The following is a 21,846-nucleotide window of genomic DNA, read 5'->3' as shown; positions in this document are numbered from 1 at the left end:
AATTACAAGGCTTTGCCCAGCCTCCCACATGCCAGATCTGTTATATCTATGTCCTGTGCTTCAAATATATTTTATTTAATCCCACCATAGAATATCTGAGTTTGAAGGGACACCCAGGGATCACCAAATCCAACTCCTGGCCCTGCACCATCATGCCCAATAGAAGCCGCATCGCTTCCAAGCATGGAGTGTCCCTCATCTCACAGTCTCATCCTTGGTGGGCATGATCTCCCAACCCTGTGTGTGTCCCCCCATGACTCCCCCAGGCCCTGTCCTCCCCCCACCTGCACCCCTCCTCCCCAGCACAGCTCACCCAGTGACACAGTGCACAGTACAGGATCCCCCTCAACCAGTGCTACACCAACACGGGACCCACTCCTCCCAGAGCAGCTCCTCAGTGGGGCCCTGCTGTCCATCCCTGTCTCCATACCAGTGTTCCCCCCGCCCTGCTCCTGCTCTCCCCACACACATACTCTGCCACCTGCCCCGCACCCATCTCCTGCACATATCTGATTATGTCTATCCTCTGCATAAAAAAATACTTATACAAACATTTGTTTATTTTTTCTCTTATAAATATGGATTATTGCATTCAATCTAAAAATAGTATTTTGTAGCATCGATGTTTCATCTCTCATTTAATCAGTCTAATCCCAAGAACTATGAAGTCCAGTGCATTAACTTGTATTAACCACACAAGTATTGCCCACCTTACATAGCTTTTGCAATCCAACAAATATATTGACTAAAAACAAAGCTAGGCTTCACATCACAGGAACTACATTAATAATTCATTTTTTTCAATACCTGTCTCCCTGCTGGTAGTATATCGCACATAGCGTTGTGGTTTCTCCAGAGCTTTTTCCTCCAGAGCTGGCACCAACCAAAATACTGGACTTACAACATATCTTGAGAAGGAAGGAAAACAGGCCTTCCATGCTCTGTGTCCAGATCAAGCCAGTTTCACATTAAATATGTTAATAATAATTTTAAACACACTCAGAGTATTTGGATTCTTAACTAAATTATATCTTTCTTTGTGTTTGTTTTGGTGTTTTCATTTCATTTGAGGACTTCAGCCAAGCCCAAGATTTTCCTATGTAGCTGTACATTTTCAAAATTACTTGACAAGGAAAATCACATTCTCTGCAAATGCAAGTAAGTTGTACTTTTTTAACATTTGCATTGCATATTAGTATTGTTTTATTTTAGCCTCAAGTCTATACACAACCTGCACTCTTTTCAAAGCATACACATCTCTTTTCCAGATGGGAGTCACCGAGGACTACACAAGCACAATTGCCTATTTGTTACAGCATTTGTCATTTTGCAAAGACTTTTCAAAGGAAGGCATTTCTTGGTGCACTTGTGAGCAGCTCAGGGCCTGAGTTTTTTGCTCATTAGGCTGCCAGAACGTTAATGAAACAGGCCATTGTAGGACTCCAGAACTAAGTACCTATGGTAGAAATTTCCCTGCAGATCCACGATCCCAGTGACCAGCAACTACTGCCAACCTCTGCTACAGGTGGCTCTTCCTAGCATGCATTGCCAGACTTGGTAACATGCTTTCAGAGAGCACATCAAATGGAGACAACCTTTAATTGTCTCTGGAACTGCACCTAAACCCAAGGAAAATACATGTTGCAGGTTGCAATCATAAATGTAGTGCAACTGGCATTTTATTTTATTCTCATTAAAGGGATAAGGGCTATGAAAATAAGAGCTGTGCTTTCCTCAGAATTTGGATTTCTGAAACCTAAGACATTACTGTCTTCCGGTTTTTCCAGTCATCACACAATCACACAATGTAAACCACTCCTGTCTATGCTGTAGCACTGGAACAACATCCTGGGGTGTGCTTCCTTGCTTTTATTATCAACAGGATCATACAAGAATTACACACTTTATTTGCTGATATGTATGGAATAGAGGAATTCATCATCAATCTGCTACCTTCCTTTTCTCCTCTCCTACTGAAGAGCTTCACGTAGTTCACATAAGATGTGTGTTTGCCTTTACAATCAGAGTACTAATGATACGAAAGTTGTTGAGCCAGTCCAACTACACTTGATGGCACTAGCTATCCTCGACCATAAGTTGTAGAAAGGCATCCAAGCACACAGTACACAGACCTGTAAAGTGGAACATATTGTCTCTACTGGGTATAAGATTAGCATCACAACTGTGATCCCCTCCTATTAATTATACAACATGGCTGTGTCATGGGTTTCCACATCACAACAATGGAATTTAGACTAAGTTACAACCAAACTATGTAGTTTCTTGAAGAACAATGTTACTTTGCATTCCTTTGTAAGACAGAGAAAGCTCAGGACAGTTCACATGGTAACGCGTACCTTAAATTTTCCATCTGATGAGAATATGCTAACCCATTTGTTATCATAGTCTGCAATAATGATGTCACCACTGGGATGCACAGCCACTCCTGTTGGCCGCTGCAGCTGGCCAGGAGATCTTCCTCGTATGCCAAAACGGCTTTTGAACTGACCATCGTTGGAAAATATCTGTAATAGAAAACATAAATTTTAAAATTAAGTCTGTAAATTACCATTACCTACTTCTTGGAGCTTAGATTTTAGCAAGTCACTAATGAACACTATAGTCAGGAAGAAAGCTGGGAATGTGAAGCACTTTATAATTATACAGTCCATATTTGAAAGTGAAATTCATAATTTAAGAAGAAGCTTCCACCTGAACCCTAATTTCAAAATAAAGAAATACTCTGCACTTACATTGCACTGCTTCTTCAGTGACCTCAAAGTACTTTACAAACATGCTTAGTGAGTTAAGCTTCACAATGTCTCTCTCAGACAGTAGGAAGTGGTATTATTTCTGTATTATAAATGAGGAAACTGCGGCGCTGAGTGACTTGGCCACAGTCAAACACTAAGTCTATAGAAAACACAGGAATATGTCCACTGGTTGTGTCCCAAGCCAGGAAATCAGACACTGAAATTCCTCTGAGGTGGCTGCGAATTAGAAAGTGTGAGGGCTGAGGAACATTTGACTCTGTCTCTTTGAAAAGTCCTGGAAATGAGTTCTTATGGCAGGTGGCTTGCTGGTTCTCACATACTGAAGAACAAGCCACGTTCTGCTGCCGTGTTCATTGCTACCACATGGGCAGCCTGAAGGGTGATGACAAATTGATAATGGTAAAAAAGATACATGGCAAGCAAAAGTAAAAACAGAGCTTTACTTTTACACAGGTTACAGAAGGCAAGAAATTATGGATGTCAGAGGTGCTACCACAGAAAAGGTTTGATCATGATATCAGACAGAAAAGTCAATTAAGTAGACTAAGAAATTGGAAAATTACATCTATGTGTTTATTCTTCTATTGGTATTTCCTTAAGAAATTATATTTGTTGCCCTAGATTTATGTTTGAAAACATGGGGGATAAAATTTATAATATAAAATTCTATTTACAAAACCACATTTTTCCAGATTATTGCATGACTTTCTTTTTCATTCATTGCCAGACATCATAAGGAAGAGAAACAAACTCTGATATACATGCTAGATATAGTATACATCTGAAAAATTGCTGTAGGTCAAGAAGATAGAATGATAATGGATGATAAACAAGTTGAGCTTCCTTCGTATTTTCTGTTTCTGTGTGAATTGTACAAAATGTGTCTCTCTGGGACTACAAAAAAGGCAGAGGTGTGGGGGCAGGAAGAAACAGAAAAACACTGAAAGTGGCATATCCTCATACCTGCACACACTGGTTGTTACTGTCTGCTATTAATATTTTTCCATTTGTAGATGCAGCTACACCTTGAAGATTTGTAAATTCCCCTTTGTTTCTTCCTTTGGTGCCTAAAATTGAACACAAAGCACATAAGAAATCAGGTTAGACAGGACTAATCAGTTAGGACTAAATGCCAACACATACAATTATTACATTCTTGATCTAAGGATTTCTATTTGGAGGGGTTCTTATCACTGCCACAACTTCAAAGAACCAACTCAATAAGAGACCCACAATTCTGCCTACAAGAAGGGATTGTTCTTATTCTTCAGCATGTATGCCATCCAAGCCCCCATCAATGTAATTATGTCTTTGGCTTTCATGAAGCAGTGTTCACAAATTGCCTCTAGTAAAAGGCTTTTTCCTAAGTCATGGACTTTTTTAAACTGTGGATTTTTATTCAACTGGGAAGGCAATTAAAGGGGTAATACTGTGGGAAAATACAGACAGAGGCTAAGATAAGAACTTGGACAGATGACACAGTTTTTGTACAATTAGCTAAGTCTCCTTGGTGAAGTCACAAAGTTGAGATAAAACACATCACTTTGGATGGGGCCACTTCAAGACAGGGAAGTTTCCTATTCACTCATATACAGTTTTCAGTCATAGGTTTTAAAAATTCCCTTAGCAAGGAAAGTCAGATGAACAACTAGCTTTGAATGACCTATGGGCCAATGAAGACCAACACCTGAAGACTGAATGCTTCTGCAAAGACCTTAGATTGTTTAATAAAGCAGTGTCCACACACAGAGGTCTCTTTGTAACCTGGGACAAAAGCAATAGTTATTACATAGAGCTGTAAGTTTTTTCCCCACTGGCTTAAGGTGATAAGGAGTTGTAAAATGTCAACTTTTCATAGAAGTTCAGTAAGTTTAGGTGGCTTATTACTTAGACATTCGTTCTGAGATGTTCCAAGGAGTGTCACAGAGCAAACTGATGTCTTTAAAAGATCAGCCCCAAAGTGACTGGTCCAAATTATATGTGAAACACAGGAACAATATCCAAATTCCTGATTTGTTTGTAAATGAGGCTCGGGGGTCTTTAGAAAGACTGAAGATGTGATCTTGGACTTCAAGGTTATTCACAATGAGGGAATTACTTTTGAAACAAACAAACAAAAAAGCCAACAACCAACTCTATAAGCTGTTCTTTCCAAGACCTGGATGCAGTACTGCTTCTCCTGGTGAAATATTTTTACAAACATTCTCTGGCTGTGTATTAACTGAAAAACATGTATTTTATTTTAGTCAGTCCAAAATATCCTGGAGCTCAGTGATTAAAACTGTTCTGACTGTGATGCCCAATATAAGACATATAGATTAGTTCTAATTTGTATTTGGCTCTGTATGCTCATAACAAGCCTTCTTCCTTCTGTAGTGATGGCTGTGGGATGCATATTTCCTGTCACTGGCTAACAAGTAACATTTAATTTCTCTGTACTTGGTGCTGCAAGAATGTCCCTTTGTTTCAGGACTTATTTTCTTCAACTCCATCTGCTCCATCCTTTAAACAAGGCAAATGCTTCTCAATTTTTGTTCTGTGAGGGGAAAGTACATATTCAGGGAATAGTGAGTTACATACCAATTACATTACCCATACTTGAGCCATTTCTGAGTATTCTTTTAATAAGCAGTGCCTGAGGGATACATGCAGGATTTTTTTTCCACCATATGGTAACGATAAGTTTCCTTTTGCCTTTTAGTCAAAGAGAATGGATGAAAAGGGAGAAACATTCCCTTTATTACTAAGAGTAAAGGGAAAACATTTGTTAGAAAAGAGGAGGCATAAGCTAGAGCATCTGGAACCAACTAGCAAAAACTTTATGGAGTGTATGCTCTTTAGACTTAGAAAAATGTTCTTGAAAGTCAAGGAATTTTGTTTTTAAAGATAAGAGAGACCTATATAAAGTGTTACTCAGAGTGTGCTTCAGTGGGGCCTTGTAAATATACATCAAAGGAAAAACCGAAGAAATTACCCAGGAATGCCATAGTCGCATTTCAGAGTAAGTTTATGAAATAGCAGTTTATTAGCACAGTGTGTAGATGAAATTCAACTTCATGCAGTGTCCTTGTACCTAGAACTTTGAAGCTATTAAACCTATCCCATAGGCCCTAATTTACAAACGCGCCTTTTTACAGTCCCCTCTTCAATGGCACAAATTTCTCTGCCAAAGAAAGCTGAGGTTAGTGAAACACAGCTTTTTTCCTAACGTAAGTTCAGGAGGAAAACAGATAACTTTGAACTTTCTGTTTTGAATAATTTATTATGCCAGCAAAGATCTGAAGCCAAGTGCAGGAACTTCAGATGATGAGAGGAAAGCTCGCAGTAAAGTATGTCAGCCTCTGGAAGAGCAGGGTCCTGCAACTGGCTCTGCAATACCAAAGGATCATAGTTCCCCTCTGTAAGCAGAAATTCCTTCCTTCCAGACATACCTGTCTAAGAGAGTCTTCAGCAAATCTTTTACTGCAAGATATTACCCCTCTATATCAAGGCACCCCATGCTTTGTCTTCTTTTCTCTCTGTCATGATCAGTCACCCACCTCTCCTTAGCCTAGGGACTCATCAACATTTCAACTGCACAGGGCTGGAAACAGTGGGATCTTCATTCCAGTGTTTCCCAAACAGCCTGGTTAAGAGATGAAAGCCTGCATCTTTCATGCCCTTCATTGCCCAGCCTTATCTCCTTCCTGTTCTGAGCTACTGCACAGCACAAAGGAGGAAAAGACAGATATTTTATTGCAGCTTCTGTGACAAGCTGCTTGGGATTGGGAGAGGACAGCAGAGTTTTCAAAAGCGGAAGGCTGAACAGAGTTATCAGGAAGCAGGTCTGTGGCCTGTGGATAGCTTCTTTTTAGACATTTTTGTATACAGATAATAATCAGATTTGTCTCAGCCCTATCTAATTCCTTCTGGTATTACTGAGCATAGCCTGCACAAACAAATTAATTTAGCTTTCAACAAAGAAAGTATACATTTTTCTGCTCATGACAATCTAGCACATATAAAAATGCTTCATAATTTCAGTCTTTTATTCATGCATTATAGAGACCATATTGAATCTCACAAAAAAAAAAGGAAAAAATAATCTAAAAGCCCATTAGCATCACAGATGTTTGCTGCAATAAGAATCTGCTCTGCAAGTGTTGGGAATCTGAACAAACTTGTTGTACAGTGAAATGGATTTTGCTTTCTGAGTTTTTGTAATATGAATAACAACCTCCCTGCTTGCTAACCTAGATTCCCCAGCCTCCTAAAACACAAAGAAACAAGTCACTGCCTCCAGCAGGAAGGGAATAGATTCAGAGTGACAAAATAAAACTGCAGAAATATTACAGATTATTGGGAAGACTTTTGAGGTCATGAGTGGCCATAATCTGTTGTGTACATACCATTTCCCTCCTGACTACAACACTTCAAATACTTCTTGAACTCATCCCTATATGGTACTGAAAAAAAGGATAAAAGTAAACAGTATGGAAAGGCCTACATACATACTGCATAGACAGGTATCAAGGAGTTGTTTTCTTGTTTCCCAGCTTCCTTTCTTTTTTCCTCAGGGTGCCAAAAGATATTTAGCCAAATCTTACACATTATGAGGTGGTGATGTCCCTCTCATATAGATACAGCTGAAACACAAAAGGCTCTGGAGTCAAACTGCACTGAATTGTTAATGGTATGTGCTGGTTGTAAAAGAAATATCAGTATATCTAATCCATGTTCCCATAGAACTCTAAGTTTTAAAATCAATCAGTTGGTTGAAGGTACACAGTGTTTGTAACCCTTAAAGAGGAATGAATAACTCAGTAGGAACTCTGGCAGATATGCCCACACACTGATGGTAGTAAAGATGGACTGATTTGTATTAATTTGCTTTACACAGCATCTGTCCCTAAAAGCTTGGCCAAGGCCATTTCCAAGCCTTGCTTGTGCAGCAGAGCCCGTTGCCACAGACAGATATGCACAAAACAGAGGTCAGTGCACCTCAGAAGCAGTTCTTTGCTGGTACAGCAGCCAAACCTCGAATAATAAGTGCTAGGCAGGTCTCTGTCATCAGGACATCACACCCGTGCTGGGGATTTTGCCAGCAATGTGATGTCAGTGTTTGCCCCCTTGTCCAGTATGGGTACAACTGCAATGCAATGCAATATAGGCCTGGCCAAATTTCACACTGACCATCACAAGCTCACAAAGCGTTCATGACAAGCAGCAGAGGAACTTGAACTAATAAACTGGAAAAGGAAATTCTATTTTTCCATTACTAGGCATTCCTATTTCTACAGAAATATAAATTCTGTATAGAAAACATCTTGCTATTTCATACTACTACTTAATGGTTTTGTTCCAAAGTTCTGAAATAAAGAATGAAGAACAACTGATTAAAGTGTGTCATAAGGGCCTCTGCATTTACATATCCCTTTCTTCTCCAATGCCCTTAGCCAGGGTGTAATCTGGTCAGGATAGGACCTTGCTGGAAAGGTAGAGCAGGGATGGGGAAATAAGAAGCAGATGCTGCTTACTACAGGGAGAAGGTTCCTCTGAACCATCCATACAAGAGGACTAACTGCAAATGGAAGAAAATATATGTTTTTTTTCAAGGAGATGTGTATCCCTATCTGTACCCACATGTATCTGTGTAAAATCTCATCAAGTATATACCTGTAGTCAGCCCTGTTCCATTCAAACAGAACAATTCAATATGGAATTTCAGGCAGAGGCCTTCAGAGACAATTGAAGAAATGTGTCATGATCAGTGGCACAGAGTCTAGTTGGAGGATGGTATCTAGCAGTGTCCTCCAATATTAACTTATTCATCAATGACTTGGATGAAGGGGTAGAAGCTTCCTCAGCAAGTCTGCTGACAAAACAAAGCTGAGAGGAGTGGCTGATACTGCAGAGAGCTGTGCAGCCCTTCACAGAGGACCTTGGCAGGCTGGAGGGATGGGCCGAGAAAAACCATCTGAAATTCAACAAAGGCAAATGCAGAGTCCTGCACCTGGGGAGGAATAACCCCCTGCAGCAGTACAAGCTGGGGGCTCACCTGCTGGAAAGCAGTTCTGTGGAGAAGGACCTGGGGATCCTGGTGGAAAACAGGCTGTCCATGAGCCATCAGTGTGGCCTGGGGACCAAGAAGGCCAATGGTGTCCCGGACTGCTTTAGGGAGACCATTGCCACCACTGTGAGGTGATCCTGCCCCTCTACTCAGCCCTGATGAGGCCACATATGGAGTGTTTTGTCCAGTTCTGGGCTGCTCAGTAAAAGAGAGACATGGAGTTCCTGGAGAGCATCCAGTGGAGGAAAACAAAGGCGATTAAGGGACTGGAGCATCCCTCTTACAAGGAGGGGGAGCTGGGCCTGTTCAGCTTCAAGAAGAGGTGACTGAGAGGGGACCTCATCAATGTCTATCAGTATCTGAAGGGAGGGTGTCAAGGAGATGGATCCAGGCTCTTCTCAGTGGTGCCAACAAACAGGACAAGAGGCAATGAGCAGAAACTGATGCACAGAAGTTCCACCTGAACATAAGAAAGAACTTCTTTGCTGTGCAGGTGTCTGCACTAGAACAGATTGGCCAGAGAGGGTGTGGAGTCTCCCTTGCTGGAGATATTCAAGAACAGTCTGGATGCAATCCTGTGCAATGTCCTCTAGGATGACCCTGCCTGAGCAGGTAGGTTGGACCAGAGGATCCACTGGAGTCCCTTCCAACCTTACCCTTTCTGTAATCGCGTGAAACACCTGATCAAGAATCCCTTTGCTCCCCCTAAGCCTGCACTAGTGGTATTATTACACAGGCCTCATTCATGAGTTTTTATGCAGAGTAAATTCACAGTAAGGCTCCTGTTTGTCTTCAGCGTTGATAACAGACAAGAAGATGACATTCATGCCTAGTAAGGAGGCTGACAGAAGGTACTGTTAAAGGCTTTTCTTTTTTTTTTTTACACATTAAATGTACCAGCTAAACTTAGACGCTCAGTTAGATGACTGAACAGACAAGTAAACACAGTCTCAGGAAAAGGAAAATGGAACTTTCTATCTAAGGGCCAACTCTCCATCTGGCTATAGCTGATGCTAATTCCAAATATACATACATGAAAGTTAAAAAGTGGTTAAAGTGAGAAATAGCACCACTACTGCTGAACAGTGTCGAAGAACCCAGCCATGAAAAAGGCCTGAAGACAAAAAATACAAAGGCACACAGCACAGCATGGCAGAGCTAGAACATGAGATGGCGTCATGGATAGATCAGCTGATGCCAACCATGTCACTTAACCTTCCTCTGAAGGACATAGGAGAGATTTACCAGGGAAGGTGGAAGTGGCTGACACTGTGAACATCCCTCACCTCTGCTCAGCATAGGTCTAAGACACAAAAGCAGGGTAATGAAAAAGAGACTTCCCTCTCACATTAGTGCTTCCTACCAATTGTAGAGGTAGCAAAACCATTGAGTAACAATTATTTTCTAGGTATCATAAGAACATTCTTGGTTTTATTTGTGTAGACTAAGGACATGCTGCACAGATATTGCTTGGACAAACTCTTACAAGATCACACCTGTTTAAATAAAAAAGCTAAAGATATAAATTATTGAGAGAGAAAAAGAGAATGCAAGAAATACTCTGTTGTTGTAAATAGTGAATTACACAAATCTATGAATGTGCAGTCAATAACTTGACCTTAAAATGTCTGATGAGAACCACATGCCATTTTAAAAGACATGAATAACACAGAATGAGCAGTAGGTACAATGCACACTTCCCCATGAAGGAAATGTTGTATTGATGCTCTCTCTTGCTAATACCAGCAGGACAACAGTCTTCTACGAGAAGCTGATCAATTTACTTGTGCATAAAAGCCCATACATCAGCACACATACAATAGCATACTCCATATACTTGGATGTGCAGAGGAACCTTATAGTGTGGCTCTCCAACACAGCTGTACGAGCTTTTGGCAGCCCAAATATAAGATTTATCTTGCCTAGTTTAAAATGCAGATCCAGATTTGGCCAGGATCATCAGAGGAATTCAACAGTGGGTTCAAAATACAGACACACTTGTGCTGGAAAACAGTGATAAATTTTACATTACCACGTCAACAAATGAACCAAACCTTAATTTTTTGAAGTGAGCTGAACGAACTGGAACTAAATGCATTCTTAAATCCGTGAAGGCAATCCTTGTGACAATGTCAGAAGTTTTACCTGTGTCAATAATTTTGCTTATTTTGGAAGAGTGTAAAACACTAGAGCATTACAGCTGCAATGGCTTAAGAGACCTTTCAAGCAATGCATACATAAGCCCACAGAAGCTCGGAGTAACATCTCTATGTAGGGTCATTCTGTGAAATGAGTGGCTGAAAACTGAACATGTAATAGGAAGAAATATTACTCTCAGCTTGAATTTTCTATAAAATAGTAATCTATATATCCCAAATATGGGCATTCTGAGAGATTTGATCAAGCAAAACTCTGAGACATGCATAGTTCTTTTTTAATTATTTCATCTTCCTTTTTTGACTGGTGAAGTGGGCAAGAAGATAGAACTTGGAAATAAAGCACATGGTCATGACTGCATCATGACAAAAAAAATGGGCTCACCAATTTTTGTAAAACATTGAAAACTTCTAGAGTTTGCAGTGTATTGGAGAGAACAGTTTAAAAAAAATATCTAATGATACCACTACCAACAAAAGCCAAACCAGCACCATACCACTGTTTGGTAGTCAAGCCAGAAACTGCTCACTAGAATCAAGGGATACAGAAGCAGAAATTACAAGCTGAAATTACCTTAATTCATATCATAAGCTTTGTAATAAGAACATTAACAGTTTTTAAAATATCCCAAATCAAATGTATGCATTTCTAAACCCAAATCCCAATTAAATATTTGCTGCAAAGAGAATTTCTTAAGTGTGGGCTTTCAAAATTTACAGAAGTCAAGAGGTCAGGTTGCTCTACTTCACCTTTAACTTTACAATAATTTAACTTTTTCATCTGGTTTCCCTAAACTATTTTTAAGTAGGTTACAAGCAGCAAAGTCACCTACCTATTCTGAAGATCAAATCATCTTCAATGGGATTCTCTTTTCTTTTGCCAGTGCTGTACATGCTTGCAGGTCTTTTCACAGCTTTCTGCTTCACATGGCCACTGCCAGGAGATTTAACACGTCTCTTAACCCCTTCAGTGGTAGGGGACACATCTGCTGATCTGACCACTTTGAGTTTGAACGGGCTGCCCTTGATATGTTGATCATAAAGTCTCAGAGACAAAGTGAAGTCCCCTTCTTTCTGAACGGTATACAAAAATTCATAAGTGCCATTCTTGTTGTCAAGTATTTCTCCATCGGCTACACTCCCATCAGGAGTGCTCAGTTCAGCAGTGAGGTAAGCGTTCCCAGATTTACAGAGCTCCCCATCTTTGTCCTTGGTTGTGATGGTAACGGACATGGGCTGTCCAATCACTGTCTGCCTCAGCCCCTCACCTGTGGCAACTGTTTCAGAAGCAACAGCATTGGTAGTTAGAATAGTACCCAGATTGTGAATGGACTTCTTCAGGCCTTCTGTCTCCACTATGAAGTCCAACTGATCATTTTCACGGGGCTGCAGTGGGAAGTCCCTCTCAGCCAGTTCATTCAGCTTGTCACTCATTTGCTTCTTCACCAGCAGCACTTCAGTTTCAGTGCCATGGTTGAGGGCTTGGGCTGTAAAGTTGCTGCAACTTTTAATGCTTTCTTGTCCTTCCAGTAAGGTATCCAGCTGTGTCTGGAGGACCTGTGTGCATTACCAAACACCAGATTAGCATCATGTTACAAGAACTGTCCTAGGAAGATGTAGTATATTTTATAATTGAATGCCTTTGTAGAAACCAAATTTATAGTGCATTATTTTAGAGTTTAATTTAAGCTTCCATTTTGAGAAAGTACCGCACTGATTCACAACATGTATTTAGAATATAATACTGCAACAGAAAAAATATACCCTGGTTTGGGTCTTCAAGGCTTCATAAATCCACTGTCATGTAAGACTGAATTTTGCCCCACCTGTCTTGTCTCTCTCTCTTTATTTTTTTTTAATAAAAACCCCAACAACTAATATAAAAGTTTGAACTCTGCTCCATCTAATTCTCAGCAGTCACAGTTAATGAATAGTTACAGGGAATTGAGCTGTGTGTACAGAGGCAGAGATATTTTGGTTTCATCAGGCCCATTAATAGGAGCGGCTGCAAGAAACTTCTTGAAACCATTTCTTCAGAGCTGAGGGAAACTGGGGTTAGTCCTCTATGGAGACAGATAAGAAGGCACTCTCAAGACCTGTATGTACATCCCTCCAGAGGAAAAGTGTGACTACTGAACTAAATAAGTGAAGAAAGGAAAATTCTCCCCAGCATAAGCAGGAAAGTTGATTCCCTAGTTCCAGCAGGCAGGAAAATGACCTACAGAATGGGTTGTGGATATTGCAAAGAATTGGACTGAGTAGTCTGAAATTTTGGTGGGCAGCAAGTAGCTACTCTGTATTTAAGACTACAAAAGAGCTTCTTTCATAGGGTCAGTTGTGGCGCTCAGTCTAAAATCCTTAAAACAGTATTGACCTAAAAATTATTAGATGTGGGCTGGGAACAAGCTAACATCAAAAAAAAAAAAACCCAACACATTTTTTCAGTGATTTGGAAAAAGGATCCCTGAATTATAACAACCTAGCAGAAAAATTCTGGAGAGTCAGGAAAACATTCTGACTGTCCCCCCTGCACTCTCCAATGATAAAATACCCAAACTAAAGTACCCAGTCACACACGTGGTATGTTTTTCCTAAAGGGAACTAGGGCACAGACATTATTGTGGTTTAGAGAATTTATATTGTTGACCATCACTGTAAAGTAAATATTCTTGAAACATTTCAATTGATTTTAAAGTAAACTTAGAGACTGAGTGTATTTATAGCTATGGAATATTCTTCCCTTGCTGAGACACACTGTGTAATGATACCTCATTCTAAGGGCACTTTTTTCTAAGTTTTACAAAGCTTTCAGCTTTTCATCCACTGGACAAAATCAAGGGTCATGTGTTACTGATTTTGGAAAGTGATAACAACACAAATTTTTTTTCAACCAAAACAGAATAAACAAATTTGAAGACTACACTGAAATTTCAAGTTGTCTGTTTTCCCAGGCATCCATAAGCCTCTCAGGATTCAATAGAAAGCATTTCTAACCTGCTTTGTCTTTATTCAAGGACATAAGTAGTTAAAGGAGACTGTCGTAAATAACACCCCAGGATGACAAAACCCCATATGCTTGGGATAACAAACCACAAACTGATGAGAAAGAAAACCTGCAGCTATGTTTTAAAACCAATATTTTCTCAAGACAGTTTTTCTTTCATTACAAAGATGGAAAATATTAAATCCCATCATGAATATTATTTAAAATGTACTTAGAGTATTTTGCATAAGGTCTCTTTCAGTCCATTAGACAACTAAAACTGAATTGCCACCTTTTTTTAGTAAAATGCAGCTCTTTCATCTGTGAAAAGTACATTATCAGAATGACTGATTTGGATTTGAGTTATTTTGCAGGACTACTGTTCATTCAAAAGTAAAATCCAATTTCAATTGCTTTTTAAATACAAACAGGAGAGAGACGTCTTTTACTGCTTATGTGCAGCTTTGCAAAAATTTGGTTCTCTAAAGCTCAAAATAGTTACTATTTTAAATCCCTTTCAACAAGGTAATTGAACGTCATATTCTATCTAGTGTAAATTTCATACATACCCTAAGTGTATTTGTTTGCTAAGAAATTAAGTTGTTGTGACATCTTGAATATGTTTAGAGGAAATTGGCATCTAAGTCCAAACTATTGATGCTAAAACTCCTCTGCTGCTGCTTAGTTCTGGAGATGACTAAACTCTGTGCCCCAATAGTTTTGCATTCCCTCTGTTTCTAAAAAGTACACATCTTGTGCACATGTTAGAATTCTTCCATTCAATTCACAGGCTCAGCAGTTCAATACCTGCCTAATGATCAAGTCTGTTCCAGATCCAGGAGTGCAACATTCCTGCACTTCAGATATCTGGAGATGCTGAAGCTGCTCAGTAATGGCAGAGTGACCAAAGATGCCAATACTGTCAGGCACTCTTGAAACTCTGGTTGTTGATGCTATTTTATTTTCAAGACTACTTTGAGAGAAGAAATCTTTCTTTTATGTAAGACATATGATGCCCGGGAAGACAGGGACTAAATAATTTCATTTTCCTGAGTCAGGCCTAATAATCCTCAACAAAAAAAACCCCTACCCTCCAGGCTATGGGCTTCTCTTTGTAAAAGCACAGGTTTCTGTTTTCTTCCTCTGAAGCTTAGTCTACAATATGGGGGGGAAACCCCAAGATTCAATCATCCAGATATGAAGTAAAGGCATGAATACAGCTCTGGAACCTCTGGATTCCCCTGAGAAAGTAAGATGTCCCTCCAGTCTTAATGTTTTCCAACTGGTGACATCTAACATGCAATATGTTACCAAGTACTGGAAAGGAAAACAGTGTAATGAATCAAAATAGGAAGCTCTACTCAGTTACTCAGAACACATTGTTTGGCCTGTACCTTCATGGAGCTGTTCTCACAACTGCAGCTCAAGAATTCAGACCTTCCTTTGGTGTTCCTTTACTGTCACCTGCACATCAGCATGTTGGCTTTAAGCAGATGCCTGGTTAGTGTGTTGGCCGTTTTAGATCCTCCTCACACACCACTCACAAAGGACTATTTGCCCAGGCAGGGTCTGTATTCCATTTATGAGGCTGGGCACCAACAAGTGAGGCTCTGTAGCACTTGATTTCATGAAAACAAAGTTCTTTTCCGGATCTCAGACACAATTTGTCAAAGTGGCGTCCTGCATCATTTGTAAAAACTGGCTGATTAAATTAAAAGCTTTTCATTGAAACAAAACATGCATCTTACTTTGTGTTTAAGGCCATAATTCACTTCCAGTTCCATGAGCAGCACACTCTTTCGCACATTTAAAGTCTTCTGGAGTTCATCAAAAGTGGAATGAATGTCATCTACAATGCTAGCCTTTTGGTTGGTTAACTGGTGTATGATTTCAGATATAAAATGAAGTGCTGAGTCAATCTCTGGAAGCCTGAGGGAGGAATTAAATTACAAAGATTGCTGTTTCAAAAGTCATTAAGCACTGGCCCTTGCCCCTGGTATCTTTTGATGAAACCCTCTCATCAGCAGGCTGTCTTTAAACTCAGTAATTTTCCAGAAGTAAGTTTATTCTTTTATAACCTCATAGTGGGTCTGGTCCCATAAAATAAGGCTAAGCCACAGCCCTCTCTTGTGTGATCCATTAGAGTTTAGGCATTACCAGCAACAAGGCCTCGGATCCTCCATTCTTTACGCTATATGATATCTGCTTCAGAAGAGATAACTAGATTTACCCCACTTCTATTTTTTTTTAGTCCTTTAGCTACCATGTTCTTGTCTTTTTAGCCCCCAGTATTATTTATTTAGCTATCATTAAATTCATGATTGGATAGTAGTTTTCTCCTTAACATTTTATGTCCCTTCTTTGGAGGACACTTGCATTTCTATTGGCCTCTGTTCTGTTAAAAACACATAGGAATCATTTGCTCTTTAATCCCTCAGTACATCCCACTCAATGGATTTTTTTATGCTAGACTCACTATGGCACCACATCTACCAAGTTAACTCGGGAAGCCAGTGGTAGAACTGAAAATGGAAAATAATCAATGGAGTTTCTGTACCTTTTGTTGACAGCATCCAACTGGACTTGGAGGGAAGCCTTGTGTTGCTCCACCACATCCTTGAGCGGTACCGTGGGGTGCTCTGCGTGTTCTCCCTCTGTGCACTCCCGGCACATGGCTGTCTCACAGGACTGGCAGTAAAACTCCATCACCTGGAAAAGGGCACAGCTCTACATTCAAACATGACAGCAGTAACTTCACTCAAAGCACATCCTACTGGGTCTTGAGCTCATGTTATCATCCAAGCTCTGAGAAAAACTTTCTCTTTGTTCTAGACACCAATCTTTTGTTGCCTAAAAGATGGTTGTTATTCTTACATATTTCATAACAAAATGCTGGTTTAAATGCATTTTATTCTATCAGAAAGTGTCAGAACAGCAGCCTGTTAACAATGCTGGACTTCAGTGCTGGTCCTAACACCATCTTTATACTCTGTAATAGTAAGTTTTGGTGTCTCTCAAGTACTCTGAAACATCTCAAAAAACTAGGGCATTCAAATACCCTCATGAACTTGATCCTTAGTCTTTCCAGAGGTTCTGCCAAAGAAAGTGTAAACTTAGGCTGTTCTTCATAACAGAACCACTGGTGGAACATAAACTTGATGGGGCTCACCAAACAGCATGTTTATTTGCTAGTGGAAAGCACCCTAAATGAACCAACCTGCCCCAGGAAAAAAATCTCAATATCCCATTACTAATCCCTTAAAACCATCTAACCCTCATATCTGAGATTATAATAAGAGTGCTGATCTACACTTGAAAGAAGAGGAGATTGTTTCAACCTGTAATGTTCCCAGTAGGATACTGTCTAGAGATAAAAATATATCTTTAAATGTAATAGGTACCCCAAAATCTGAATATATTCATGAAGAGAAAGAAAGAGAGAAGTGCTGTACCCAAAATCATAAGTTAGTCAAAATAATGCACATATTTGCAAGTTCAGCATGAGACTTCCTTTTACAGCTAGGAAGTCCTTGGGCACAAAGCATTTTATGCTTATTAAAAGGATATAAGGAAGCTCATAGTACATGCTTCAAAGCAAGACCTTGGCAGCTCTTTTGCATTCAGAATATAGGATCAAAATCTTAAATAATTTGGCGCTTGGACATCTCACACAAGAGGGTTGTGCTGGAGATGTTGGTTGGCAGCAGATGGTTGTGTAGAACCAGCTGTTCTCAGGGGAGCAGAGGAAACTCTATCAGCGTGGTGCAAAGTAGCTGGCTGCTCCAAGGCATCTTTAGAATTAAGGAGGGAGAAGCAAGAACCATAATTTGCATGTGGCTATTAGCATTAATAGGGATTTTCCTCTGTTGAGCTCCTTTCCATCTTATTCCCATTCTTCCCTCTTATCTCAATTCACAAGATATGGGATTCACTTGCAATGAGGGTTTAGTCATTTGTTGGCCATTTGTGTAAGCCTCTTCAGAGAAAATTTAAAAGTTGCTCCAAATAACTTGTGTAACATCAAATATATGAGCAAGGAGAAAAAAAAGGAGACCTTCCAAACAATGACAACTCTCAGCAACACCACTCCAGTCGCTGTGAATTTAGCACTCATGGTAGCAGATGCCCTGAGGCTTGATATTTACTTTTGTAGGCACTGTGATGTGATGCATTCTTACAGTGCATAGAGAAAACAAGTTTAACAGAGTTTAGGATTTAAATTCTTTTCAAAGGCTTCAAAAATTTGCAACCAGAAACAACCAAAGGAAGAATATTTTATTAGGAAATGCTGAAGTCTTTTTATACAGGCAAAAAATTCATTTATTTTGAATGAGTGTCCAACATTCATATTTCTGCCTCTTTATAATTTAATGCTTAGGTTCAAGATATTTTATCAAGCCCTTTATTTATTCATTCAATATTTTTATGTTTAGACACAGTGATTAGAATAATTTAATATTCCTATTTCCTATCGTACACCCCATAATAAACATCATTATATCTGCAGCCACATATTTCAGGAAGAAGGCATTTCATTAGCATAATAAAGTTTAGCCTAAACAACTTTCTTCCTCTTTATTCAAGCACCAGAGAAACACATACGGTAATATGGTAACACGAATGGTAATAGCAGGCAGATCACAAAGAATTAAAGAAATTTCTGCATAGAAATAGTTGTCTTTGCCTCAAATTCAGAATGTTTTGAGAGAAGAGCTTTCATTTCCCACTAAGATTTTTGCAATGTGCCACAGCTTAAGGAGGAGAACTTAATTTTAATACAATTCAGGCTGCAAGTGTCTAGATAAGCTTATTTGCTAAGATTTTTTCCTAGGATTTCTTAATTAGGTAAGTCTAATGTCCTACTACAAACAGGCATGTGTTTCTGGCTTTTGATCTCTCCCTTCCATGCCCAACATGGGCATCACAATTTGACACTCCCAGAAAGCTTTTCATTGTAACAGGTTTGCTTTACAAAGTATCTCAGAAAATTAGATGTGCCTGAACCTCTCCTTTCCAAATTGAAGAGAGCACTTGGGCAGGGTATACTGTGGTACCCAATACCTGCTGCAGCTCTATTTCCACTGAATTCAATGAGAATATGCCCATCAGCTGTCATGACATATGAATTAATACCCACTGGTTCTGAAATCCCCTCCACTAACTCCCACCTCAAACCAGACTAGCACAATGATGTAACAGAGGACCCATGGATATCTTCACTACTGTAATTAAACTGAATTTACAGAAACTTTTAAATTTGCATAATCAAGGATGCAAGTACTTCTGAATTAGATTACACAAAGCCAAGACACAGTAATTCCAGCCCTTCAAAGTTCAGGTCTTCAAGAAAAGGCTCTCACCACTCATAGGCCCCTATTCTCTAAAATCCCATTGCTCATCCTCTGCTTTCTATTTGTTTGAACTACAAGAGCAGTCTAGAGAAAAAGGATGAGTCAGTTCTGTGCCACCTGCCTTCCTCATCTCACACACACATGCTTAATTCCCCTGGGCTAGTGAAACCTTAGCTTTCTATGTTTTGGCTTTTAGAGAAACATACATTTGAATCACCTGAGGGAACTTCTGAGATATCTGATAAAATTTAGAATGTGGGAGTTTGTTCTGCCTAGTCATAGCTTTCACCATACCCATGCTTAAACCCAAAAACTTTAAGCAAATTTTTAAAAGTTTTGTAAGACTGTCATGACTTAAACAACATTTTTTCATAGAAGTGAACTGTCCAAACCTCTTGTTTGACTTTTCAATTCAGATATGATTGTATTGGTCACACTATTGCTTTCTAACTGTATTAAAGATTCCCTGTAGGGCAGAACAAAATTTTGCCAGCAGCAAGCTCAGCTTATTAGCTCTAATGCTCATCAAGAGTCTAACTCTGATATTCTGGATTTTTTATTTGGCCTCAGTGACACACCGAATATTGCAGAGTATGGAAAAAAATTAGGTTACACTTTAATGGGATACATGAGTAAGTGATATGATGGGAAGTACAAAGGTGAGGAGAAAAAACAAGGGTTTAAAAGATATGAGGTGAAGTCACTTCATTGGAATATCAAGGAAAGGTGCTTTTTTATTTTTCTAAGAGAAGCATACAGGCAGTAAGCAACACCTGCACAAGTTCAGAGAATGTTTCTCTAGACAAGACCTTATGCCTGTCAAGTTGCCAAGCTATACTGTGATCTTCTGAGAAAAAGCTCGTCAGAGCTAAGGCATGGTCTCTTGTTATTGGCGTTTAATTTAATATTGTGTATCGTTTCTTGTTACACGCTATAGGCAGAAAATACATTGCCCCTGTAAAACCATGGATCCTTGTCTCTGGACTGGTTTTCACTTAAAATTCAAACAAAACCCAAGCACAGACTGTTCAGGATGGGTGAGTGCAGAAAGGCTACACCACTTGTTACGTACTATTAAGTAACGGAGCTAGAATTTCGTAGCATTCCCTGTACCTGCCCCTAAATGATTATAGATCAATGTTACCAATCCAGGATGCTTATACACAACAAGAGCTGCAGATGTTAGGGAGCTGAGAATAAAGTCAATTTTATTTTAATGTGTAGATACGAATACACATGGGTTCCACATTTGCCTGATTACTCTGATTTAACAAGAACATACATTTGTGGTCTGTGTTGGGTCAATATGAGGAAGCATTTATGTATGCTTCAAGCACAGGAAACCATCTCTTGTGTTAAGATACTACAACCTAAGTTTCATTTTTCATAAGAACACACAGAACAAATATGCCACAACAGAGGATGAGAGGATGTGCACAGAAGGAACAGAATACACACACATATGTATGGAAAATATGGGTGATGGGAATAAGAGACCAACTGGAAGAGAAAATACCTAATATACATAGTCTGAGAAAGGCTAAGTTACAAGTGGATAGGAAGCCAATAAGAAAGTATTTGTGCATCAGTTTCTAACTGATTTTAATTAGAGAGGTTTAAATCCAGCATAGCTGAAAATGATTGAAAAAACTTGTTTAAACAGAAACTTATTTCCAAGCTAATACAATCTGGTACTATTTAAAAGAAATATACAATGGGTCCGACCCTACCCCAAGCAATACGTAAAAATTAATGGAGGGAGCAGTCAATGCAGAATGACTTCTGTTTCTGTGAAGGCATTCTCCTCCAGCTACCAGCTCAATCCTCTTTCACTTCCTGAAGCCCCCAGTAAAGCTACTAGCAGCCAGGCACTTAGAATCACAGAATCATAGAATAGCCTCACTTGGAAGGGACCCACGAGGATGATCAAAGTCCAGCTCCTGGCCCCGCACAGAACAGCCCCAAGAGTCACACCACGTGCCTGAGAGCACTGTCCAAACACTTCTTGAACTCTATCAGTGTTGGCACTGTGACCACTTCCCTGGGGAGCCTGTTCCAGAGCCCAACCACCCTCTGGGAGAAGAACCATTTCCTAATATCTAACCTACTTGCCATGCAGTTCCCTCCTGTTCTCTACCTGTGAAGCCAGCAAAATCCCTTTTCCTCAGTGAGGCTTAAGGTGCCCAGCACCTTGCCCTGTGCACCCTGCCCTTCAGCCAGACCTGCTTGGCCACCCTCAAGCAGCTCTCCACAAAGCTCACCTCAGCTCCTCCCATCACAAGGACTACTGTGTGCACTTTAGGTTTTCATTTCCCAGCTCCACACTGCTTTAAATTGGAGTCATCCTCAGCCTATTCCCAATTCCTATCTCCCAGATACTTACTGAAGAAAGAAGCTAATTCCCATTACACAGTACTCAGCATCCTGAAAGGCATGCTGTGTTTCAAGGCAAGCCAAGTAAGTTTGGTTTAGAGGGCATACAAATCCCTCTTTCCCTAGAAAGTTCTCAGAGAGGTATAAGGTGGCATATTTT

General features: G+C 39.8%; 1 protein-coding gene across 16 annotated transcripts in view; it reads right to left on the bottom strand.

Annotated features, from left to right (window-relative positions):
* Nucleotides 1-21,846, bottom strand: part of TRIM2 (tripartite motif containing 2) — a 116,501-nt gene that overhangs the window by 14,772 nt on the left and 79,883 nt on the right. For all 16 annotated transcript variants that reach the window (XM_071556112.1, XM_071556125.1, XM_071556115.1 and 13 more), the window contains 5 exons: nt 16,520-16,671; nt 15,711-15,891; nt 11,813-12,536; nt 3,738-3,841; nt 2,358-2,525 (listed from right to left, as the gene is read on the bottom strand). In XM_071556112.1, coding sequence (XP_071412213.1) covers nt 2,358-2,525; nt 3,738-3,841; nt 11,813-12,536; nt 15,711-15,891; nt 16,520-16,671 — 1,329 coding nt within the window. The remainder of the gene's footprint in view (nt 1-2,357; nt 2,526-3,737; nt 3,842-11,812; nt 12,537-15,710; nt 15,892-16,519; nt 16,672-21,846) is intronic.

The sequence above is a fragment of the Pithys albifrons genome, chromosome 5, assembly GCF_047495875.1.
Source record: "Pithys albifrons albifrons isolate INPA30051 chromosome 5, PitAlb_v1, whole genome shotgun sequence".
Lineage (NCBI taxonomy): Eukaryota > Metazoa > Chordata > Aves > Passeriformes > Thamnophilidae > Pithys > Pithys albifrons.
This window is presented reverse-complemented; position numbering and strand designations above follow the sequence as displayed.